The sequence below is a fragment of the Rhinolophus hipposideros genome (assembly GCF_964194185.1).
Source record: "Rhinolophus hipposideros genome assembly, chromosome: 4".
In the NCBI taxonomy this organism is placed as follows: Eukaryota; Metazoa; Chordata; class Mammalia; order Chiroptera; family Rhinolophidae; genus Rhinolophus; species Rhinolophus hipposideros.
In genome coordinates, this window is record NC_138050.1 from 8532901 (window position 1) to 8560108 (window position 27208).

General features: G+C 37.0%; 1 protein-coding gene across 1 annotated transcript in view; it reads right to left on the bottom strand.

The window, feature by feature from the left end:
- Positions 1–27208, bottom strand: part of ATP8A2 (ATPase phospholipid transporting 8A2) — a gene marked incomplete at its 5' end in the record, with an annotated part of 553717 nt that overhangs the window by 388080 nt on the left and 138429 nt on the right. Inside the window, 8 exons of the mRNA XM_081046135.1 lie at positions 1798–1873; positions 6086–6130; positions 10263–10351; positions 12916–12993; positions 14446–14573; positions 19175–19340; positions 25318–25429; positions 26669–26796. Coding sequence (XP_080902261.1) covers positions 1798–1873; positions 6086–6130; positions 10263–10351; positions 12916–12993; positions 14446–14573; positions 19175–19340; positions 25318–25429; positions 26669–26796 — 822 coding nt within the window. The remainder of the gene's footprint in view (positions 1–1797; positions 1874–6085; positions 6131–10262; positions 10352–12915; positions 12994–14445; positions 14574–19174; positions 19341–25317; positions 25430–26668; positions 26797–27208) is intronic.

Below are 27208 nucleotides of genomic sequence, written 5' to 3' on the forward strand. Positions count from 1 at the left end.
TTCAGCTTTGGAGACAACATCTGTATGTGTACATAAATTAACCAAGCTACGTATTTAGAGACTTCAAACACTGGAATCACAGAAGCAGGTGCCGGGGGGTCTCCTAAGAGATCCTGTGGAACTCTTCTTCAAATGAGGATTTGCCCCTGGCCACTGGGTTTCTATGCCAGCCCACATTTAGGTCCGTGCAAATACCACTCAGTGTGAGTGGCCGCACTGCCCACAATTCAACAGTTATGGTAGCCAAAACCCACACCAAAGAGACTGAACTCCTTTGTGTACACAAAACAAAATTACTTTTCCAGGGAATCCCATCAGACCTACCCCTAGGATACAAAGGTGTCCAATGGCTCTTAACGGTTTTACATGTCTATTTCTCTGCTGCTTTTTCACCTGGTGATCTCTGCCAGGAAAACAAACTCTGTGAATTAGACTAAGAGCAGTTTCGTAAGCCTCTCTGTCACCCTTCCTCTCTCTCCTTTCCATTCACCATCGCAACTTGAACAGACACATGCAGGCAACCACATTCGTTATTAACTTCAACCTAAACACAATTTGAGAATACTTGAGTCCTCTTTCAGAAAGCAACGCCCACCGTGCACTTCTTTCTTTGACATCCTTGATTAAAACTACGCTCCTCCAGAGATGGTTCTTCTAAAACACTATTCTTCTGCTTGGAGAAGGTCTAGCTTAGTAGCTGGATCAACCTCTCAGATCAAAAGCCAGGAAATGACTGCATCAACCTCCACAGGGACACAAAGCATGGATTTCTGCAGCACCCTCTGTACAGTCTGGGACCACTCCATCAGCATCACCAGGGGCTAAGGCACAACATCTGCATTCCAGCCCATGGTCGTGGCTGCCTTACACACCCACAGTGGAGAACCATTGTGGGAAGGGCTTAGCGTTAACAAATAGACACTAAACTGCAATAGAGTCAAGGAAGTTTCCTCGCTGAAAATTCTGAAAAAGTTTTAAATATATCTATCTCTTAACAAATTTTGGAAAGATTAAAAAATGTTTTTCAGAAAAAAATTAATAATATCAGATCAAATTTATATGGACTAAAATGGTGGTGAAATGCTTGAATCATTGAATATTTTTCTGAGTTACTATTTTTCAGAGTATCCTTTAAAAAATAAACTTATATTATGCTGCAGTTAATCCTGGTTTGTTACAATAGTTGTGATAGTGTGATGCCATAATTAAGAACTGAACAGACTTAAGATATGAGTCTCATTTCTACATTGGTTGCTGGGTAGCTCTTGGCCAAGTCAATCTTTCTATGCAACTTCCTACCACCTCTTTTGCGTGATTCAAGTGCTAAAGGAAATACATGTCAAGTGTTTGGCACACAGTAGGGTGCTATAAATGTTACAGGTTATTATATCTTACTTTTGTTTCCTAAATTATCCTAGTCAAAGGATATTGTCATTACTTTTCAAAACACATGACCTCTTAGATTCACAACTCCGAAAACAGTACCGCAGACGTCTTATTTATAAAGCAACCGAAATCTGAAATGTTAGAGAATTCTATGGTAAGACTTGTCTTAATCTTGATGTACTACTTTATAACTTCACCACATATTTAATTCAGCTTTACATTAACTTATGAAATGTGTTAACTACAAAGCATTTGTTTAAGATCACTTCCCTGAAGTACTAATGCCATAAAGGTGAGACTGTATCTCATCCCCAGGTTCCAAAATTGCAACTTTCAAGACACTCCCCATATACCTAAATAAAAGTGCACCATCGGCCATTTAATGTCCTAGAAGCAAAATGGCGGCCTTACGTGATGATCCTCCATGTTCTTCAAGAGCCTGGGATCATCAAAGTCGCATGAATCACTCGTGGGACAAGGCATTCGGCTGTAAGAGAGAACAAAAAATATGTATTCAGTTCAAATGTTTTTTTAAGATAACTTGGGCCTAGTAAGAATCTGTGTTCAAGAAGAAACACATCCGATGGACACTTGTCTTATTAGGGAGACCACTTTAGGGAGGGTGTAAATGCGTGATCACTGCGCTGTACACCTGAAGCTGAAGCTGAATAATAATGAATGTCAACTATAATTATATATACACATATGTGTATATATACACATATACATGTATATATATATGTGTATATTTATACACATATATGTGTACACATATATATATGTGTATATATAATTATATACACATTATACACATATATACACATATATGTGTGTATATATATAATATATATACACATATATATGTGTATATATAATCAAAAGAAGTGGAGTACAGCATAAGGAATAGAGACAGTGGAAATGTAATGGCTCTGTGCAATGTCAGAGGGGTAGTAGATTGGGGGAGGAGGGTTGTCACTTTGTGAGGGGTATAAATGTCTAACTATTACATTGTTTTGTACACCTGAAACTAATAGTAGAAAATTTTTAAAAAGGAACACATCTAAAAAGCCTATAGGTTTATATTAAACTATTAAAGATTTGGAATACTATTATTTCAAACCATAAGACATGAAATTTTTAACCTCACTATAAAATATTTTATAAGTTATTATAAACAACAACATAGTTACAAGGAGAAGAAACAGAGACAAGGATCAACACCATGACTTTGTCATTTTAGTTGGTCTCTCTATAATTTCTACCAGGAAAAAAAATGCCAAGAGTACCTGCTCAAAGCAGGTACAATAAGAGGAATTACTGCATTGTATCTATGCAATCCTTTATGGCCAGGGCTCGAATTTAGGAGAGAGAAGGAAGCGAGTAATTATGAGAAAGGAAACTTGATATGATGGCTGTGTGCCATCACACTGAAGAAAATGTGAAGGATTAAATATATTCATGTATATCCATTCCTTCTTGAAACCCTTTCTTCAGGACAAAGACAACGAAAGAAGTTGACGTCAGTCTGAACACTGAATAGATATCAGAGTTGAGTACAGCAGAGAAAACAGAAACCAATAGCTTGCAAAGGGAAACACCTAAAATGCAAGCTGATATCCCCAGCAGAACCTTGTGAAAGCTGAGGAAACAGCAGCACGACGTACCTGTAAGACAAAGGGAAGGTAGAAAACAGGACAGGTTCCAAATCTATTTGAGGAAAGGTCAGCCTGCAAGAACCCTCCCTCATCCCATGCAGCCAGGCAACTGAACCATCTGCACCCAGAAAGAAATAGAAGGGTCATCCCTTAAAGAGGATAAACTACAGGGACACCAGGCACACAGGTGAGTAGAGCCTGGACAATTAAGTTCATGATTTAGTGCACTTAGACGGTGGAAAGTTCGCAAACTTAATTTTCCAAACTTCATATGCTGAAAGGTACGATCACCAATCTTCTTCTTCCACTCAGTTCCCATAACAACTGCAGCCAGATTTATAGCCCTTGGCAGAAAACTGAAGAGTCCTTCTCACGAGAAGAAGACTGATCAGTTCACAAGAAAGACCCACAGACACTGATATCCAGGGATCCTCTAATAAAACAGTAGGTCTTGGCCAATCAGCTCACAAGAAAATAAGTTGATCATCAACCACACTGTCACCCCCTACACACACTGCCCTACTAATCAGTTTTGATAGTGTATAAATTTTAAAACATGAGCAGACAACATCACTAGTCCTAAGGGAAACTTAAAATCAAAACCACAATGAGATACCACTTTATGCCCATTGGGATGGCTATTATATTTTTTTAATTAATTAATTAATTAACAAATGGTTCGAGGATGTGGAAAAATTGTGTATTACTGGCAGGAATACAAAACAGTAGAGGTATTATGAAAAATAGTCTGGTGGTTCCTCAAAAAGGTAAACAGAATAAGCACATGATCCAGCAAAACCATTTTTACGTACATACCCCAAATAATTGAAAGCAGAGATTTATCGTATACCAATGTTCACAGCAGCATTATTCACATTAGCCAAGAGGTGAAAATAACCCAAATGACCATCAACCCATAAATGGATAAACAAAACATGGTACAAACATATAAAGAAACATTATTCAGCCTTTTAAAGGAATAAAAACCTGACACACACTATATACACAGCATGTACAAACATACTATAACCTTGAAGATATTACACTAAGAAGTAGGAAGTACTGGACCAACAGCTCACTATTTTTTGTTAAAGCACTATAGTATCACTGGACTTTGAAAATCATGTTCACATTTAAATTTTACTGTTTCTCTCTTGAAATAATATATATGCAACTTTTACTTACAAAATATTCAGGTGATAAATGACAATATAAAATTGTTCCAACCTGGACGGACACGTGCAAGAAAATGAAGCTGGACCACCTCCTTACACCATATACAAAAACAAATTCAAAATGGCTTAAAGACTTAAATGTAAGATCTGAAACCATAAAATATCTAGAAGAAAATATAGGAAGAAACTTCATGGACATTACCCGGAGTAAGATTTTCACTGATATATCCCCTCGTGCGAGTGAAGTAAGAGAAAAAATAAACATGTGGGATTACATCAAACTAAAAAGTTTTTTCACAGCAAAGGAAACCATCAATAAAACAAAAAGGGATCCTACTGTATGGGAAAAGATATTTGCCAATGATATATCTGATAAGGGATTAATATCACAAATCTATAAAAAACTTACTCAACTCAACTCCAAAAAAACAAACAACCCAATTAAGAAATGGGCAGAGGACTTGGGGAGACATTTCTCTAAGAAGGACATACAGAAGGCAAGAAGACATATGAAGAAATGCTCAACCTCACTAACCATCAGAGAAATGCAAATAAAAACCACAATGAGATACCACCTCACTCCAGTCAAAATGGCTATTATCAATAAATCAACAAACAACAAATGCTGGCGCGGATGTGGAGAAAAGGGAACGCTAGTGCACTGTTGGTGGGACTGCAGATTAGTGCAGCCACTATGGAAAACAGTATGGAGGTATCTCAGGAATCTGAAAATGGAACTACCCTATGATCCAGTAATTCCACTCCTAGGCATCTACCCGGAGAAATCCAAAACTCCAATTCAAAAATCTGTATGCACTCCTATGTTTATTGCAGCACTTTACACAATAGCCAAGATATGGAAACAACCAAAATGCCCATCGGTAGATGACTGGATTAAGAAGCTGTGGTACATTTATACAATGGAGTATTACGCAGCCATAAAGAAGAAAGAAATCTTATCATTTGCAGCAACATGGATGGATCTAGAGAACATTATGTTAAGTGAAATAAGTCAGAAAGAGAAAGACAAGTACCATATGATCTCACTTATATATGGAATCTAAAGAAAAGACTATGTGAATGAACTAATCAGAGTCAGTTTTGGGGACGCAGAGAAAAAACCGAGAGTGGTTAGATGGGCGTGTGGGAGGGGGTTGGGGATAAGGGGAAAGGTGAAGGGATTTGGAAGCAGCTGGTAACCACAAGATGGCCTCAGGGTTTTTCTTTTGAAAATTAATTTGGGGAAGGTATTCTATAATGTTGTAAAGATTTTGTTGGGTATCCGATGGACATGCGTCCTATTTGGGAGACCACCTCAGGGATACTGTGGATACCTGATCATGGCATTGTACATCAGAAGCTAAACATTAATGAATGCCAACTATAATTTTATATATATAATGTGATGGTTCAGTGTGAGGTCGGAGGGATAGTGGATGGGGGGAGGGGGGTTCACAGTATGAGGGATATAAATGATGAACGTCTAAGTATTACCTTGTTTTGTACACCTGAAACTAATAAATAAATTAATTAATAAAAAAAAAAAAAAGACTAAATCTCATCTCACATGTACAAAAAAAATAAATAAATAAATAAAATTGTTCCAGTCTTTCCCACTAAAGCAGGGGTGTCCAAACTGCGGCCCACGGGCCAACTGTGGCCAGCAATCCATTTTTAATTGGCCCGCAGCAAATTCCAAAAATATATTTAGTTTACTTAAATAAACCAGGTGAGGCAATACGTACTTCACCTCAAGTGAGTGGCCTGGCTGTTTGTGTATTTTACCGCATATGGCCCTTGGTGAAAAACGTTGAAAAAAGTTTGGACACCCCTGCACTAAAGCATCAAGAAGAGCTAGAATCCACTCACCAGAAATCATCTGAGGATGGCTCTCTTGTCAATTCTGGAAAATGACTGCCAGAAAGAGAGAGAAAAACAGAGTGGTTATAAAACTGTGATCAAAAGATAGGCATTCACAGATGGAACATTCTCCAGGATAGATCACATATTAGACCAACAAGTCAATAAATTTAAGACTGAAATCATATCAAGCATATTTTCTGACCACAATGGTATGAAAGTAGAAATCAATTACAAGAAGAAAATGGGAAAATTCACTGATATGTGAAGGTTAAACAACACATGGCTCAAAAAAGAAATCAAAAGAAAAATTAAAAAAAAAATACTTTGAGACAAAAGAGAATGCAAATACAACATAACAAAACTTATGGGATGCAGCAAAAGTAGTTCTAAAAGGGAAGTCATAGTGATAATTGCCTACACATCAAGAAGCAAGAAAAATCAAACTAACTTTACATATCAAAGAACTAGAAAAAGAAGAAAAAATAAAGCCCAAAGTAAATTGAAGGAAGGAAACAGTAAAGGTCAAAGAGGAAGCAAATGAAAGAGACTAAAAAGAATAATAGAAAAGATCAATGAAACTACAAGCTGGTTCTTTGAAAAGATAAATGAAATTGACAAACTTTTAGCTAAACTTACCAAGAAAAAAAGAGAGAGGACTCAAAATCAGAAATGAAACGGAACACATTACAACTGATACCACATATGTACAAAGAATCATATGAAACTACTATGAACAATTCTACATAAACAAATTAGACAACCTACAAGAAATGGGTAAATTCCTAGAAACATATTACCTACTAACACTGAATCATAAAGAAACAAAAAATCTGAGCAGATGCATTATTAGTAAGGAGATTAAATCAGTAATCAAAAAATCTCCCAACAAATAAAAGACCAGGACCAGACAGCTTCACTGGTGAAGTCTCCCAAACATTCAAGTAAGAGTTAGTATCAATTCTTCTCAAACTTTTCCAAAACTAGAAGAGTAGGGAACACTTCTAAACTCATTTTATGAGGCCAGCATTACCCTGATATCAAAACCAGACAAGGACATCCCAGAAAAGAAAATCATAGGCCAATATCCCTGATGAACATAGATCCTCAACAAAAATCTTCAACAAAACATTCACAAACTAAATTCAATAATACATTAAAAGGATTATACACCATGATCAAGTAAAATTTATTCCAGGGATGCAAGATGCTTCAACATCTTCAAATCACTCAATGTTGATACATCACATTAACAAAAGGAAGGATAAAAATCATATGATCATCTCAATAAACTGAAGAAAAAGCATTTTTCAAAATTCAATACCCATTTATGATAAAACCTCTCAAGACACTGGGTACAGAGGGAACATACTTCAACATAATAAAGACCATATATGAAAGCCCACAGCTAACATCATACACAATGGTGAAAAACCTGAAAGCTTTTCTTCTAAGATCAGGAACCCATTCCTGCCACTTTTATTAAACATAGTACTGGAATTCCCAGCCAGAGCAATTAGGCAAGAGAAAGAAATAAAAGGAATTCAAAACAGAAAACGAGAAGTAAAACTGTCACTATTTATAGATGACATAGTATATATTAAATACCCTAAAGACGCTGCCAAAAAATGTAGAACTGATAGCCAAATTCAATAAAGTTGCAAGAAACAAAATCAAAGACAAAAATATGTTGCATTTCTATATACTGATAATTAACTATCAGAAATAGATATTAAGAAAAACATCAGATTTAAAATTGCATCAAAAAAAAAAAGAGAGAAACAACCTAGGAATAAATTTAGCCAAGGAGGTGAAAGACCCGTACACTGAAAACTATAAGACATTAATGAAGGAAATCGAAGAAGACGCAAATAAATGGAAAGACAGTCCATGCTCATGGATAGGAAGAATTTATATTGTTAAAATGTCCATATTACCTAAAGCAATCTACAGATTCAATGCAATTCCTATCAAAATTTCAATAATATTTTTCATAGAAATAGAATAAACAGTTCTAATTTGTATGGAACCACAAAAGAACCAAATTGCCAAAGCAATGTTAAGAAATGTAAATGAAGCTGGAAGCATCACACTATCTGATTTCAAAATATATTACAAAACTACAGTAATCAAACCAGTACATGGTCAATTAAATCATGACAAAGAAGCCAAGAAAATATGCAATGGAGAAAGAACAGTCTCTTCCATAATTGTTTTGGAAAAACCAGACAGTCACATATAAAAGAATGAAACTGGACCACTGACTTACACTATACACAAAAATTAACTCAAAATAGACTAAAGACTTGAATGTAAGACCTGAAACCAAAAAATTCCTAGAAGAAAACATAGGCGACAAGCTACTTGACGTCAGTCATGGTGATGATTTTTTGGATCTGACACCAAAAGCAAAGCAACAAAAGGAGAATAAATAAATGGGACTACACCAAACTGAAAAGCTTTGGCACAGTAGAGGAAATAATCAACAAAAGGAAAAGGCAAGCTACTGAATGGGGGAAAGTATTTGCAACTCATATGTCTGATTATGGGTTAATATCCAAAATATATAAGGAACTTATACAACTCAAAAGCAAAAAAAAAAAAGAAAAAAAAATCCGATTAAAAATGGGCAGAAGATCTGAATAGATATATTTCCAAAGACATAGAGATGGTAACAGGTACATGAAAAGATGCTCAGCATTACTAATCATCAGGGAAATCCAAATCAAAACCATAATGAGATACCAACTCATACCTGTCAGAATGGCCATCATCAATGAATCAACAACCACGTATTGGTGAGGATGTGGAGAAAAGGGAACCTTTGTGCACTGTTGGTGGGATTGTAAACTGGTGCCACTATGGACAACAGTGTGGAGGTTCCTCAAAAAATTAAAAATTGAACTAATTTATGACCCAGCAATTCCACTCCTGGGTATTTATCTGAAGAAATAAATACACACTTGTTCACATTTCTTAAAAATACTAGTGCGAAAAGATTTATGCACCTCCATGTTCATTTCAGCATTATTTATAATAGCCAAGCTATGGAAACAACCTAAATGTTCATCAATGGATAAACTGATAAAGAAAATGTGGTGTGTATACATATATATACACACACATGTATATGTATATGTATATACATATACATGTGTATATATACGTGTATACATGTATATATGTGTGTGTATGTGTGTGTGTGTGTGTGTGTGTGTATACATATTTTCTTTATCAATTTATCCACTGATGGACATTTAGGGTGTTTCCATAGCTTGGATATTATAAATACTGCTGCAATGAACATGGAGGTGCATACATCTTTTCGAACTAGTATTTATATATAACATATACATACACACACACATACACAATGGAGTATTATTATAAAAATATCAGTCATAAAAAATAATGAAATGTTACCATTTGTGACAACATGGATGGACCTAGAGGGTATTATGCTAAATGAAATAAGTCAGACAGAGAAAGAGGAATACCATATGATCTCACTTATGGGAAATCTTAGAAAAACAAGCTCATAATACAGAGAACAGATTGACAGACGCAGGGGTTCTGGTTGGAGAAAAGGGGTTAAAAAGTTCAAAAGATATAAACTTCTAGTCATAAAATAAATAAGTCATAGATGTAATGTACAGCATGGTGACTATAGTTAATAATACTGTATTGTAAATTTGAAAGTTGCTAAGAGAGTAAATCTTAAAAGTTCCATCAGAAGAAAAAATAAATTTTGTAACTATGTATGGTGACGGATGTTAACTAGACATATGGTGGTGATCATTTTGCAATATATGCAAACATAGAATCATTATGTTGTATACCTGAAACTAATATACATGTCAATTATACCTCAAAAAACAACAAAAAAACAGGCATTCAGATTAAAACATGAGTAAGAAATGTATAATTACTTGATTAGAAATACAAATTTATAGATTCCCTGAGATTTATCACTAGGCTAATATTTGTAGAAATAAACCAAGTTTTAGCTGTTCAAAGTTGGGACGCACTAAGTTTTAAACACATCCAACAGTAATTACATATCTAAGTCCCTGATTAATACCCTTTTAAAGTATCAGAAAGTAGATATTTGACTAAGTAGCTAAAAATGAATTATTTTGTTGGAAGACTACGAATCAAATTTTCCTGACACGACAAACACACTTACCCATAGGTTACTCCAGCAATGCTGCACTTCTTAAAGTTCATGATGTTGCATGTTAGAGTTCCAGTCTTGTCAGAAAAGAGGTATTTTACCTAAATCAAAACACAAGAGAAACATACGTCAGGAATGTAATAAGATGCAAAGACCAATAAATGAAGTCTTTCCTTCTATGTTTTTCAAAATCGGCATGAATATTAAAATGTAAATTTCCTTCAATCAAGAAAAATATATTTTATAATTACATATATATTTTACATAATAATTACATATTATTATGAAATTAATATATTTAATGCTTAGACCACTTGAAAACCTTTTAAACAACCAATTCTAGAGTCCAATTGTGTGGAAATGTGCAAAGAAGGTTCAGGGACAGCCCTGGAGCCATTTTAGATCCCTAAGTGTAGGCACTAAGGCATTTCAAAGACACATATCATTCTTCTAGATATTCCCATGATCTCATTCCGTATTGGTTTAATGTCCAATATGTCAAGAAAACAAGCTCAGACTTTGGCGACCTCCAAATATTTCTTTTTAAGACTCTGTGCTCTAGCCGGATTAAGAAGGCGTATCCTGAAACAGCACAGAACAAATATGAAGCTTCTCAATCACTATGACAATTAAGTTTACATGAAGGCAGTATGGACCTGCTATCAATTATACAACTTTGTAAGATACAACATTTTAGAGATTTAGTACATCAAGCTCCCAATATACAAAGGTAAAAGGAGAAATTTCTGGAGGAGGTCAACAAGCCAACCATTTTGACATGATTAAGTGAAGGAACCCCAAATGGACATGTGCTGTGGGAAGTCTGTTCTCATAGGTGGATAATGTGATGGGGAGGAGGAAAAAGAACTCAGGAGGAGACAATTCAGGTCAGGCTATGGATACTAGTCATGTGGATTCTGGAAATGTCATCTCATCCTTCTTGGCCTCAATTTCCACATCTATGAAATAAAAGTTTTGGCCAGCAGATACGTAACATCATTCTTTGTGTAACATTCTGGGAAATTACCTCATGGATTGGCGAGGGGGAGTAATTAACAGAATTGTCTCCAGTAAAAATTCCAGTATCTTAGTGGTTTTCTAAAAAGGGCTCGTAACTATTGCTGGACGCTAGATGTATTCCAGGGGTCCCAAAGGGAAGCTATGTTTTACTGTTTTATAAAACAGGGGTTAATGACATGAATTGTTTACTCTACTTTTTCTTAATGATACAATATAAGAAAATACACTGCAAATTATTTTTAAAGTAACCAATGAACGGGCCTTTAAGGAAAGAAAGATATTTTTTTAAGAAAGATGATTAACACTCCTAAAGAAGTCAAATATTACACAGAAATATAAAATTGGTGCATTATGGATAATTAATACTTTAACTATAAACAAGTTTTTATATAAGTTTTATAGGCAGTAAGTCTAAAGGTATAAAAATGCAGAAGAATCAACCTTTTAATAAACAATGTTTCTTTCTGCCTCTTTTTTAACAATTAAAAGATTAAATCAAAATATTTAAAAAATGAAAATTTTATAGTAAGAAATTATCAAGATTTGGTATTACTCTGCCTATTGAATTTTAACTTCCAACTCAAAACTACTTCCCCATGCAAATGTCCCCCATATGCCCAAGAAGGATGAATGATTTCATAGTGGGTGCTTCTTGAGCACTTTCAATCCTTCAGTTATTCAGGTCCCGTTCAATGGCACCTGAAAACAACGACAGACTGAGCACTGTACAGAAAAACCAAAGGCCTTGTCTTCAGCACATCCGTACCCTTGAATGGGCTCGAAAGTCTCAAGAGGGAAATGGACAGTGCATCACTATCATGCCTCTTATTTTACCGTATTTATGTTTGGAAAGACTGATATGGAGACACAAAAAAGAGATAAATTAACTTTACCTGGAAAAACTGGAAAACAGTTCAAAGAGGAGGTGAATTTAGTCTATATATATAATATAGTATATGTAGTATAGTATATAGTACATATATAGTATATATAGTGTAGAATTTAGTATATATATATATATATTTAGTGGAGAGATATATATATGTATATATATATATATATATATATGTATATATGTGTGTGTGTGTGTATATATAGCTATATGTATATATATAGCACCCATAGGATAGTTGGGAGTTTTAAATAAAATGTATAAAATGAAATTATAACCTTTAATTGCAATGCATTCAAATGAGGATGTTCCTTGCAGTCATTTCAATATAAGATGAAAACATAATGGAAAGCACAATTCAGTAAAGGCAATTAGGGTTCAGGAGTGATGGGGGAAAAGACACCAGGTCTCTGGAAAATTCCAGAAACAAAATCTGGGACATGTAAGAGATTTGATGGATACATCTCCATTATATTATCCCCCACATGTTTTGTAGGGTTATCCAATATCTGAGTATCTTACCTATTGCTTAAAATTTTTGCAGGCGATAAGATATACTCAAGCTTCACAATGCAAGCCAAAACTGATTAACATTTATATTTAATAATACTTTCAAATACTGTATAGCGTTTCAGACACCAAAACCACATTCACAGAGAAGTATTTCTGCAAAAATCTCTCCATGGTTCTTCTAATACTAATCTCTCATAATGCTCGTGTTACCATCACCAACGATTCCAAAGAGGCTCTCACCTGACCAAGCTCTTCATTAAGGTTTGATGTTCTGGCCATTGCAGGAGTGTCATTTCCAAGATAATACATATCTGTGTCCTGAAAGAGAAAAGAGGGGGCACTTCAGAAAATACATACCTTTAATCCTTCATTTAGACTAAAAACAGATAATATAAATGCTAACTTTTAATATGTAAATGCTAACTTTTAATACTTCTTGTAATCCTAGTACGGGTAGGTGTTGATTTTGTGGAGGTTGAAAATACACTGGCAATTCATGTAGAGAAGCATTGTGATACATGGAGAAAACATGGTAGTTACATACAGAAAATTTGGTCTCAAGACAATCATTTCATGACCTAAACTAACTCCTACTTCTGAGCTCAGCTAATACCTCACTTACAGGACATTATGAAGATCAAATAAAAATGCACATGAAAGCACCCAGTCTATACACAAGGTCTGACAGTTAAGTTCAGGAACTTGTTACAACAATGTTGCAAATCATTTTTTATATCAGAGGGATTATTCATTGTGAATTCGTACCAACTGGAAAGTTAACTAAGTTTACTATTTGGAAGTGCTGAAAAGGCTGCGTGAAAAAGTTAGACGACCTGAACTTTTCACCAACAATTCATGGCTCTTGCATCACGACAATGCACCAGCTCCCACGGCACTGTCTGTGAGGGAGTTTTTAGCCAGTAAACAAATAACTGTATTAGAACACCCTCCCTACTCACCTGATCTGGCCCCCAATGACTTCTTTCTTTACCCAAAGATAAAGGAAATATTGAAAGGAAGAGATTTTGATGACATTCAGGACATCAAGGGTAATACAACGACAGCACTGATGGCCATTCCAGAAAGAGTTCCAAAATTCTGAAGGGGGGACTAGAGGCTGGCGTTGGTGCAGAGCTTCCCAAAGGGAGTACCTCAAAGGTGACCACAGTAATATTCAGCAACGAGGTGTGTAGCACTTTTTCTAGGATGAGTTTGCAACCTTAATTGTCAGACCTTGTATGTAAGATGCTGGAGTCAAGTGCCCAATGACAACGGCAGTTCCGGAGAAATTCCACTTCCTCTCTTACAATGGAATCCAAGTTTATTGTCACCGTGAATTTTGATACTATACTAAACACTGATACAGACACACCTAAGAGACCTTTCATTAGCACTAATTAGACTTCAAAGTATGAGCATCAATTCACCCCCATTCACCAGAAGACAAGCATCTTTTCAGCACTCTGCCTCCGTTTTCCCACTTAATCCTCACAAGAACCCCTTGAATCAGTACGTTGTCTTCCCCATTTCACAGACCAGGAAGCAGAGATGTTCAGTAACTAGTCACTGCTATCACTGGCTCAGGGACACCCTGGACAGAGATCCCTGGCCAGTTCTCTGGCTGTTTACCTTCCAGACCAAATCATCAATTAATTATATGCTTCCTTTTCTGGGAGCTCAATTAAATGGCTAAGGCTCTGAGAGAGTATTAGAAAAAGTGGTTGACATTTCTCCAGCAGCTCAACTTTTGAACTCTGCTATGATACTCACCCAGTTTATAAAAAGGGCTTGAGTATATTTCACAACCTCAAGAGTCACCAGCAGACTGATGGGAATAAGGTTATTGTACAAGATGATGAAAGTCAACAAGTTATATCCAAAATTATCCGAGCTCGTTTCTATGGGGAGAAAAAAAAAACAGTATATCTGTAGAGCTTTAGTTGGTCTCCATTAAGTTTCTTTTTATTTCATTATTTTGGAAATTTTCTAAAAGATGTTCACAAAAAAAAAAGTCTACTGGCTTATGTATACATTTAGAGATTCAAGATAAAGTAGTTATTGAGCACCTACCTCCTACACGGCACCAACTGTGAATACAAAGACTGCTAAACCACAGTCCCTTCCTTCCAATAAAGAGCTGGCTCCTAATAGGAGGTTGTGGGGGAGGAAAGTAAGCAGAAGAAGCATGGCCCTCAAAGTGACCATGCAGCAGGGTCCATTGATTAAAGGGAAGTCCTAGGGCATGGCAGAAACTAGGACAGGAGATTTTTTTAATGGGAAGGCGTGGTCACCTGAAGACCATCCAGAAAAACAGAGACTTTAATCACATTTTAGAGGACAGAGAGAAGCCAGCTAACTAAAAAGGATGCAGAAAAGAGGACATTTTAAATGGTTGTAAGGAATATCTATACCTCATTAAGGTACGAGTATATTTGGGACACTCCGAGGAATTTGTAAAATGGTAAAAAAGGTGTGAACAGGGAAAACAGGTGAAGAGAGGGAGGCAGGCAGGAAGCCTTGAGCCCATTTACTGAAGATAAGAGAAGCAATGTCTTGATGGAACAAGATCCCTAAAGATGGAACAAGACCACTAAGAAATGGAACCCAAAGCAGGGTCAGGGTCAGATTAGAGAGGAAGAGGGAGCAGGAGAGGGAAAAGACGTACAAGTTCTGCACGTATCAAAGGGGAAAGTTCTTTGAACTAAAGTCAAAGCTCCAACAGTGACAATGTAAATGTGAAGTGTGATGGCTTTTACCAGAGCTACTCAGACTTTACCATAAGGATAACAAGGCAGAAAGCATTACAGGTGGGATGAAAAGACCCCCACGTAAATCACTGTAAATCATGCAGCTAGTACTAAAGATGGACATTATCTGAGCAATTTAAACACCAGTCTCCACAAAGCTTGTGTACCAAGGTAGTGCCCATGTTATTTACCCAGATCATGACATGTTGGAACTGACTCTGTATGTGTGCAAAGTATCAATCTTCACATTTGAAGCTGGACACATAACATGGTCCAAATCCAAAATATAAGAACACAAATAAAAGGATTTTGATCCAAGTTACAACTGAAGTCCCAATCATATCACCCACATTTGTAAAGTGGAAACAAGAGTTTTCCTAGGCCGTTCAAAGTGAATAAGTTTTTTACATGAAATAATTAGAAAGAGGGAAAAAAATGTTTTGATCAGCTTAACTAAAGTATATTGAAAGATGGGAATAACAATAACCCCAAGAAAACATCCCAAACTTTTAAAAATCAAATTTATTCTTCAAAAAAAAAAAATGCTGTCATTAAATTTTACTTATTTTTTGGAATTGACATTGTAAGGAGATTGGCAAATCTTCTTCCCCCAAAAGAAGCAATAAAACTGGACAAAATTGTCAAAAACAAGCATTTAAAGTGCTTGGAAACTGATCATAGAGTATATAAAAAATTCAAAAGCACATATTCAAGAAAATCTACTCAATCTTGGTGAGTGGAAGCCTTGGGTATTTAATCCAAAGGCAGTTTCCCTCTCTTTTTCCCAACATCCATGTTGCTTAAGTTCTGTTCTGGGTGGATGGTTAGGGCAGGCCATGAAAACCAGCAGCTCTCATCTTCCCCCATCCCAGCTCCATGCTGGATAAATCTATCCCAGGGTGGGGCAGGCTACTACTGCAGAGTAGGGCAAGTTGTCAGGACAGGAACAGCCTGACGGAGCTGACACTATTTGGAGCAGAGCATGAAAAAAGCCATGCCCAGGGCACTGTCAAAAATAACAGAATTCCCAGTGGCTAATAATCAAGAAGATAAATATCTTACCCTAGTAGGGACAAACAAAACAACAGATTATCCAGAAATTTAAAAGTTCCATGGAGAGAGATGGCCAAAGAAACCTTGCTAAGATCACACTCAACCCTGTAGTCCAGAAGTTCATGTCCATGCACAAAGCTGCCCTTGCTTAGGAAGAACCAGAGAGGGTACTTGTGAGCTACTAGTCTCTGATTGAATGTGGGCAGACTGAATTCCCCAAACATTAATGGCATTCCCCAAGCCATACACAGATCAAGCAAAAAATGGTTAATTTAAGCACAACCTCTGACCAGTTACTGGCTGACCACTAAGCTATGCTGACCTCTAGAAATCCAGACTGAAAAATAAAAACAAGAAGAGGGGTTTTGAGTACTGAGGATGGGGTTTCTTTCTGAGGTGATAAAAATGTAAATTTAGGTAGTGGTGAGGGTTGCATAATTCTATGAATCTGCAGTTGACCCTTGAACAGCATAGGTTTGAACTGTGCAGGTCAACTTACATGCAGGTTTTTCCCAATAAATACCTGTAGTGTTTTCAGTCCTCAGCTGGGAGTCTGAGAATGTGGAGGAACGGCTATACGCACTGGTCTATGCCATTGTCCATAAGGGACTTAAACATCTGCGAATTTGGGTATCTACGGGGGGTCCTGGAAACAATCCCCTGTGGATACTGAGGGACAACTAAGTTTTGGGGGAATCAAAAATCATACAGATTTTTAACAGTGTTGGGGAGGTTGGTGCCCCAATCCCTACATTGTTCAAGGGTCAAGTGTATTAAAAATAGCTATATACCTGAAACCATACATTTTTAAAGAATTAAAAGGTAAAATCATGGAAATAGAACTGAGCAGTAACATCAGAGGCTATACAAGGCGGGAAAAAATAGACCTTACCAAATGAGTCCAGGCAAGTCACTAAGAAAATAAACAAAAAACCAGCAACAACAAGCCCCACGAGGAAGAAGTAATCAGAATGCCAAATTATTTTAACATATTATCTCAAATGCTCAGTTTTCAACAACAATCAAAAAATTATGAAACATACAAAAAGAAAACGGAATAAACAAGCAATAGAAACTCCCTTTGAAGGAGGTGGCCCAAATAGTGGACTTAACAAAGACTACAAAGCATTAATATACATATATACAAAGAACTAAAGGACTCAATGAAAGAATGACAATGATTGATCAATTACAGAATATTGATACTGAGATAGAAGTTTTAAAAGAAAGAACTAAATGGAAATTCTGGAATTGAAAAATCTAATAATTCAAATGAAAAGAAAAAAGATCACTAGTGGAGCTCAACAGATTTGAGCTGGCAGAAGAGAAAACAGACAAACTTTAATATCAATAAAGACTATCCAATCTAAAGAATAGAAAGAAAAGAAATAAAGAAAAATTAAAAGAGCCTCAGAGATCTGTTAAGACACATCAAGTGGACCAGCATATACATAATGGAAGTACCAGAAGGGGAGGGGAGTGAGAATGTGGCAGAAACAATATTTAAATAAATAATAGCTGAAACCTTCCCAAATTTGATGAAAAATATTATTATACATATCAAAAATCTCAACAAACTCCAAACAGAATAAACTCTAAATTTTTGAAAATCAAAGACAATTTTGAAAGAAGCAACAGAAAAATGACTCACATACAAGGGAAATAAATAAAATTAACAGCTGATGTCTCACAAGTACAATGGGGGCCAGAAGGCAGTGGGATGGCATATTCAAAGTACTGAAAGGCAAAAAATGTCAACCAAGAATTCTACAAGAATTCTGTATGAGCAAAACTACCCTACAAAAACAAAAGAGAAATTAAAACATCCCAAGATAAAAACTAAGAAAATGTGTTGCTATCTAATTTGCCTTATAAGAAATACTAAAGTAAATTCTCCAAGATGAAAGACAGTAATTAAATCCACATAAAGAAACAAAGAGCAGCACTAAAGGTAATTAATTATATAAGTACTTACAAAAGACAATATAATTACATGTTTTTATCCTTTCTTTTGGATTTAAAAAAATGGCAAAAATGTCATTATAAAATTACATTGTTGGACTTTTATACAGATGTAATATATCAGAAAGCACCAAGGAGTGAGGAGAGAATGAAACTACATGAAGCAAAGAAATCACATGTAACCCAAATCTACAGGAAGAAATGAACAGTAGTGGAAATGGTAAATAAGTAAGTAGGCTAAAACTCTGTAAGTATACTTCTTTTTTTTTTGTCTGTAAAAGATTTAAGTTTATATAAATCAATAATTACAACACTATTATTGGGTTAATAACGTAGATACATGTAATATATAAGACAATAACAGCATAAAGCAGGGGAAGAAATAGATCTACACTGGAGTAAAATTCTTGTATTATACTGGGACTAAATGAGTATTAATCTGAAATAGATGCTCATAAACTAAGACATAAATTGTAATCTCTACAGTAACCACTAAGAAAACAACTAAAAAAAATAGTTTAAAAATAACCATGTGAATATAAAACAATCTGCACATGTGTCCATCTCCACTTCATCACGTGATTCCTAATTTTTCATTCTCCTTGGAAGGCTGGCACTATACAGAGTAGCCAAAGGACGGACAAGGATGGCATGACCGTCACACATAAACAGTGCTTGGAAGGATTTCCCAAGAAGGTTTTGTCCTGCTCCAACAAGCAACCCACCCCAACGCTTACCCATCTTCTTGATGTACCAGTTCCTTCCACCTTGAGACGCATTCCAGTACAGGGCCCCCGCCGAGCTCACCAAGGCCATGACCAAAAGGATGCCAAACAACACCAGAATCTGCACATTGGTCACTTTCTCAACGTTCGATCTCTTCAGAGGTGCTTTGGTGGAATTCTGCACAACAACATCTAAAATCAATAAGGGTCACAGAAGAGACTTGGGGGCAAGGAGTGGAGAGAAAAGGAGGCAAGTGATCCACATTCAATAAATCAAAAGTAAAAGACTACATATTTTTTTTTGGCCAAATAACCCATGAAATTAAGAAGTATACCACATTTCTGAAACCAACAGCTAGTTTTAAATAAAGATGACAGAAAAGACACTCTACCATTTTAAACAACATATTTCACCTCTACATGATTCAACCTGTACTTCTTATGATTACATTTTAGCGTTAAATTAGCTACTTTCATTATCTTAGAACACAATAGGCTCTAATCATTTAAGTCCAATTTAAAAGACATCAGAATATTGCTAATTCAAGAGAAACTTAAAGATTCTGTATCACAAAAATCTAGAGAGAATCTTCAAAGTAATAACATATTTCTACAATTAATAAACAAAAAGAGATTTTGAAAGTACACATTTTCCCTCCAACATCTTCAAATTTAATTGAGAAAAAAAGACATACACAAACACATGCACATCGATAATGCAAAACAGAACATTAATAGGTGTGAAAAGAAATGACTAGACAAAGAATTCATTTGGAAAACTGAACAAGAAACAAGCAGGAAAAGTCAGGAAAGCTCTAGTGACCAGGAGAAATCTGAATGGAGTCCCGAATTATAAACAGAACATAAACCGGAAGGTAAAATAACAGCAGAGAGACAGCCTAACCATCTGTAAACGTGCATAGCCGGATTTCTCACTGCTGAAGGGGAAACCAGCCCAGTGAGTTCAGATTCAAGGGCCCTTGCACATCAGGTAGAAAATTGGGGACTATATCCTCTCAGAAGTGGCAAAGTCAATAGAACTGTTTGCACTAGACAGGTATGTACCTGAAGTCATTTTTTTTTAATTTTTCTGAAGGTAGTTGTGGTGGACAGAATAATGTTCCCTCCTCCACCCAATGATGTCCATATCCTAATACCTGGAATATGAATACCTAATACCCTACAAATATGTTACTTTACATGGCAAACGGGACTTTACAGTTGTGATTCAATAAAGGGCCTTGAGTTGGGGAGATTAATTTGGATTATTCAAATGGACCCCGTCAATCACATGGGTCATTAAAAGCAGAAAAAATGAGAGATCCTTTCCCAGTTATGGTCAGAGGGAGCTGTGACTACAACAGAATGTCAAAGAGATGTGCCTTTGCTGGCACTGAAGATGGAGGATGGGGGTCATGATCCAAGGACTTTGGGGTGCCTCTAGAAGGCTGGGGAAGGCAAGGAACAGATTCCCCTCTAGAACCTTCTGGAGTGTTCTATGGAAAGGAACGCTGCCCTGCAGACCTCCTGGAATCAGACTTCCAATCTATGGAACAACTTTGTGTTGTTTGAGGCCTGAATGTGTGTTTGTTATGGCAGCAACAGGAGACTAATACAGTAATACAACAGATGGTAAAAACCCACTCCTGGTGATGAGCAGAGCCAGGATTAAATCAGAAAAGGAAGTGGATGGGGGCCATGGGCACAGAGGATTCAGTCTGCAGGTCTCCTTCCATGAGTCATGAGATGGTCTCTTTAGAGTAGGGGTGTTAAAACTGCAGCCAGCGGGCCAACTGCAGCCCGCAATCCACTGTTAATTGGCCCTCAGCAAACTCCAAAAATATATTTAGTTTACTTAAATAAACCAGGTGAGGCAATACGCACTTCACCTCGCGTGAGTGGCTTGGCTGTTTGTGTATTTTACTGCATATGGCCCTTGGTGAAAAAGGTTGAAAAAAGTTTGGACACCCCTGGTCCTAGAGGCAACACTGATGTGCAAAGATCACGTAATTTGAAAGTTTCTCTGGCATCAACTGGCCATAAGAATGATGCCTTGTGCCAAACGTAAGTCAGCACTCTCCTTTACTGTTCTTAATTTATTAACAGAGCTAGAATGAAAATGTCTCTGAAAATAAGAATACAAATAAAGTCACAATGTAAAAATAAAACCAAGATGAAAATAGGAGGCAATTCCAAAGTTCCATAGAGATGCCCATACCACAATGTTACTGAAATTGTTATCTGAATTCTGTCATCAAGCCCAGAAATGCCATTGTGGACATGGTTTCCTGTGAGGGTGGGGAGTTGAGGAAGGGTTATACTGGCGATTTTGAAAAACTGAGTCCTTTAAGTATCTAAATAGCACAACAGCATTTTCCTTTATATACTCGTACTCTTTTCTCCCTTTAGTTTTCTAAATTATTTGTCCTTTACAGACTTTTAAAAAAATTCCTCTAAAATCTAAATGCAAATCCATTAGTAAAAGCTGACCTAGTATCAATCAAACACCATCTAAAGGTAAATGGGGACAACGCATCACCTCTAACCTCAGGTCAAGAGCCAAGAAAGCAGTTCCAAGGCTGCCTACCTCAGTCGTTTAAAGCCAAAGAAGATGTTATCAGTTTTAATAAACATTCCATGGAGGCACAGGCAGAAAAAAAATTGACCGTAAATGTCACTTCTATGACTCCATTCGTTTATTGATTTCTGATCTTTTCCAGTGGTTAACTCCTGGCCAGTTAACAGGGTGAGGAAAAGTTACCTTCCATCCAACACAAAAGCCCAAAACTCAAGGCCTCCACACATGCACTTAGTGGGAACCCAAGTTCCGCCCATCCGTTCCTATCGGCTGACTCTTTCGACTTACAGTGATGGGCCTCTAATGCTAAATTCCAACTAGCATTATAAGTTCTTCTATGAAATTCTTAGAAAGCACTGCTACTTCTGAGTAATGGAGCTCTTAACAGAAATAGGCCATAATGTCAGATTTTTGTAAAAACTTACATCTGACCTGAATTGTATACACTTCATTTCCTCCTAAGAAAGCAGTCAGTGGAGAACTAGTTAGAAAATGGACTCGGGAGCCAAACTCCAATGTTTGAATTCCAGCTCTCTCTCTTACTGGGTGTGTAACTTTGGTAACTTACTTAGACACTCTGTGCCTCAATGTCCCCACTGAACAAAATAGAAATAATAGCGTTTTCCTCAGAGAGCCATTGTGAGGAATAAATGAATTAACACACGACTATTGTTTAGAACAGGGCACGGGGCACTAAGTATTTGCTGTAATTACTGTGACAGTATCTCTCTTTCCCATTGAATCAACCAACAGCAACAGCAGACAATGAAGTATTTCTACACGTAACGACACTAAACATGAAGCAAGGGAACTTTGAAGAATAGAGGCATTGAGGTGAGAGTCTGAAAAACAAAATGAAGGAGAAGAGTCCTAAAGCAATCGTGTTTCTTCTCTGTGGTCAAGTTGTACAAGTACAGATGAAAAATGTTATTTCACAAACAGGATGGCTTCCAGTGATGTGTGTTATATTATATTCCTTTTGGAAGCTCATTATTTTCACTTGTTTCAGCTCCCAAGGCACAGTGAGTCCAGCACAGACCTTCCATCGTGGTGTACTCGAAGAGTCAACATGTAATCACCCTTGCCAAAGGGTTTCTCACATTTGGGTACAAGGAAACATGCTCATCACACTCAGGAGATGCAAACTTCATGAGGTAACCGTGCACACCTTGCTCACTGAAGAGATGATGGGATCGTTGTAAGTGTTACTTAATTATCTCTTACACCTTAGCTACAAAGCTGTATTACCAAAGTATAGGAAAACAATATTACACCCTGAGAAAGCAAGCAACATACCAGGAGTCGTAGAGAGGGGTTAAATTTGTCATATGCACAACCTGAAAACTAGTCTTGGGGCCCTGCCCAAACTGGAGCTAGCTCCTTGCAATCTCTTCGTCACTTGATGAAAACCAGAAGCGATCTGTATTTAGCAGCGCTCCAAGTGTCAGACAGTGAATGTTAGCATTCACTGTCTGACATTCAGGAAGTCAGAAAATCCTTACCAGGTAGCAGAGTACTAATTATTTATCGAGATAAAGTCTTTGTATTCAAGCTGCTCAGAACCAACAAACTTAAAACGTTCTCGTCAGGGCTTAGGAATGGGGGAGGACCCAGCAGAAAGGATGGATCAGGCATGTCTCAGACACACTAAATAACCTTAATCCATCCTAGAGCTGCCTCCCAGCCTTCACCACTCACACTCACACGCCCTCTGTTACCATCCCACCCACCTGAGGCCCTATCGTTCCAGGACCAACACTTCTCTATGTCTTGGGCCTCCTTCAGAAGCTGGCCTCCTGCCCCCTGCCTTCTCCAGCAGAGGACATTCCTTCCCCAAAGCCCCGTCGATCAGAGGCTGCTCCAGGAAAGATTCACACCTCTCAGAATCTGAAGATAATATTACTGAATGTATACGTGGGGCTCTCAGTAATACTTCTGACACTTTATTGCTCTAACGCCATGTTAAAACCCACTTGTAAAATTCATGTCATTTGGCTACACTACCTTCTGCCTCTTCCCTCAGCAAGCCTACCAACCTCTCAGTCACTCCCCCTTACGCCATGAAGACTTGAACTTTGGCTTATGGTACTGTCTCTGCTCCATCCCTGCCATTATCCAATCTTCAAAACCACAGCACCGACCCATCAAATGCCTTAGTCTTTCAGTCCTTTAGTCCTCAACAGCGAATGGCCTCCAACAGCTCTACCTTTAGCTTCCTACTCCCATGGTTCACTCCCAGGTCTCTCCACTCTATGAACCTTCCACCCCAGAGACTCAAAAGTAATCTGCTGTCACTCAGCAGCTTCAACAATCTTCTTGAACGTCAATGAGTCTCTCGACGCTCCTGGCCCTCCCATCTCCCTTCTCTGTTTCTACTACATGACCCAGCAGGTGTGGCTAGTGGAGTCTATCACTTCATCTGGCCTAGTAAGTATTGAACTCTCTCTTCTCACATCATTTGACCTCAAAGAGTAGATTAACACAATAGCCTCCCTTCTCCAAATCCACATGTAAAATGTGTTTCTTAGTATAATTCTTAGTGGATAGCCAACTGACACCCCCAAACCTGGGTTGGTTGACCCAAGGCACTTTGTAATGACACACGTTACAACACTGATCTGTCTACGTGGTAATTCCCTACTACTCCTTAGTCTGTGTGGCTCCTAGAGGGTAGGACTGGGCCATACAGTTCTGGGCGATCACTGTATCCATACAGCCTGGCATAAGACTTGGTGCGCAGCGGTCACTAAACATTTTAAAATTAAGACATATAGTGAAATATGTGCTTTAGAAATTATACAATAAAGGCAGACAAGCCAATCTCATTATCAGCGATGCCATGTGATATCAAAGAAGTATAAGGAAGGGCACACAGGGACACTGATTTATGCAGAATTTCAAAGTTGTCTGGTCAAAATATGTCACAACATAAATGTGGGATGCAAATTCACAACTAATAATTTAAAAAATATTGACAGGGAGAAAGAGCAAACTCGTGTTAATTTGTCTTGGTGTGTGAAGAATAAACATTAGTTTGAAAATAACTGATTTTTACATTATCTAGAATTCAGTTAAATAAGACAATTTACTGTAAAACCCTAATTAATGGGGTGAGGAGCAGAAGTAGTGAGAGCAATAAAGAAAGAACAAGTCCCCACTTAAGTCCAGAAGATAAAATAAGTTAAAACTGATTGTGTCCCTAAAATCTGGGAAATGAAGACCATTGACATTTCAAACAAGAGGTAACAGAAATCCAGGAGAATCTACATAGAGAACCAAAATAAAGGCACTTCCTTCCCAAATTGAGGTTCACAGACATACTTGAGCTTCCTAAATGTAACATCTGCATTTCACTCTCTATGCCATAAAAAGGAAGGAAGGAAGGAAGGAAGGAAGGAAGGAAGGAAGGAGGGAGGGAGGGAGGGAGGGAGGGAGGGAGGGAGGGAGGGAGGGAGGGAAGGAAGGAAGGAAGGAAGGAAGGAAGGAAGGAAGGAAGGAAGGAAGGAAGGAAGGAAGGAAGGAAAAGAAAGAAGGAAGGCTAAAACCAGCATTGTTTTTCAGCACAGAAATGTTTTACCTGCATGAGTTTGGTGTCGTGTCCAGTGTAAACAACTATGCCAAAGACCCACTGAGTATTTCTAAGCTGTGTACCTCTTAATAAGATCTGGTCAGGCCCAAGGGCAACAGGGCTAAAAATAAGAAACAACATTTATATTTAATGATAATCTGACAAATGAGTTTGAGCTTTCCCCTTAAATATAAACCCATAATAAATCAAATGTTTCCTTCAGTCAAATTTGAACTATTTCGCTGAAAAACAGGTTCCCATTGACTTAATCTAAAAAAAAAACAAGAAAACAATAACAAAAAAACACAAAGGATAAGGTTTCTCTTATCCCTTTGTCACTAAACTACAAGAAAAAAGAAAAAAAATGTTTTTCCTATAAAAAGTTAGAGGGAATTGTGTCTCTTAGGTCCTGTTAAGAAACTCAACACCCTAAAAGAAAATTGCTAAAATAACCAGAAGTTTATTCATTTGGGAAACTCAGTTTATTTTATGTCTATGGTAAGGGGTGGGGGAAAGCAATAAAGCTACAATATCAAATAAGTCAGGGATTGCTTAATGGTTAGATAAAAAGCTGAGTGATAATGTAGAAATCCAAAATGGGAGCTTAGGAATGGCTCTGCACACCAAATGAAAACCAAGGAAGCCATCACACGTAGTTGTCATGGTTATTCGGGGTACATCCCCATGATGGAGTCCTTCCCTTTGGGTCTGTTCAAAATACTAAGGTAAGACGCATTCATTGGTAAGAAGCACGCAGTTTAAAGATGGGCAGAGGGTAGAAACTGCATCCCAACATAATGACAAAATTGGCTCTCCAACAATAAAACAATGCCAAGAGGACAAAGACGACAGAATACAGACAATAGGGCACTGAATATTCTACAGGAAGACGACGACTACTCTAATTGTTGTTCCTTTCACTCAACTTTCTAAAAACAAATGCTACTTAAAAGAATACTAAAAAAACAAAAATGCTTCCCAATAAATATATTAGCTTTTCTACACCTCAGATCCCTCTCTTCTGTTTTTCTGGACGTTTTTGTGCAGCCAAAAACCATCTCTCCTCCCTGACAGGTAATACACAGAAAGAACAGACCAGTGCTATGAATCTCATTTCAGACCCTCTGGCTGTTTTTCTTAACAAAAATTAGTTCTTTCCTTAAATGTAAAGGAAGGTTTAAATTGATTGAAATAGTATTTCAATTAAAACTCAGTCTCTCATTTTCAAACTAAACATGAAGAAATCTCTTTGTTTTGAAATATTATGAATCCAGGAAACACACTGATATTTTCCAAAGCTGCAGTAATTCCTAGTCCCATTAAAAAAAAAAAAAATCACTAAGAAAAGGGAAAGTGATACCTTTTCCCATCTACGTTTAAGTTTCCAGTGAAGTCATAGAGGTGGCGGTTTGGCCCTTCACACTCTATAGTTCCAGATAACTTCATCAACACTTCCCTTGTTTGCATATCAGCAGTGTGAGTCAAACCCTAAAATGTTAGACCAAAAGAGGAAATTGAATACAATCTTCCAGGTTTAGGGACAACATTCCACATCCCCTCTGTTAATCTAAAGGAAATGGTGAATCATCTCAAATAGAATAATTTGAGGAAGCTAAGAAATGAAACTATCAGATACAAGATGGACGTTATAGGCAGCTTTTTTACAGATAGCAACCTAATGCAAAAAGTTACAAAAGAATTCAATGAAGCAGAAAGCTAAGATTCCACCACTGTGCTGGAAACATCCATGTTTAGTAACAATTCACGTACTCAAACACCTCTCAGGAAGCATACTTATTAGCTATACTCTAACATTTGTTATAAACATAGAATAAAGAATCCCTTTAATACAGTATGATATCTAGCACCCAGTAACTCTTCTTTAAACAATAAAAAAATA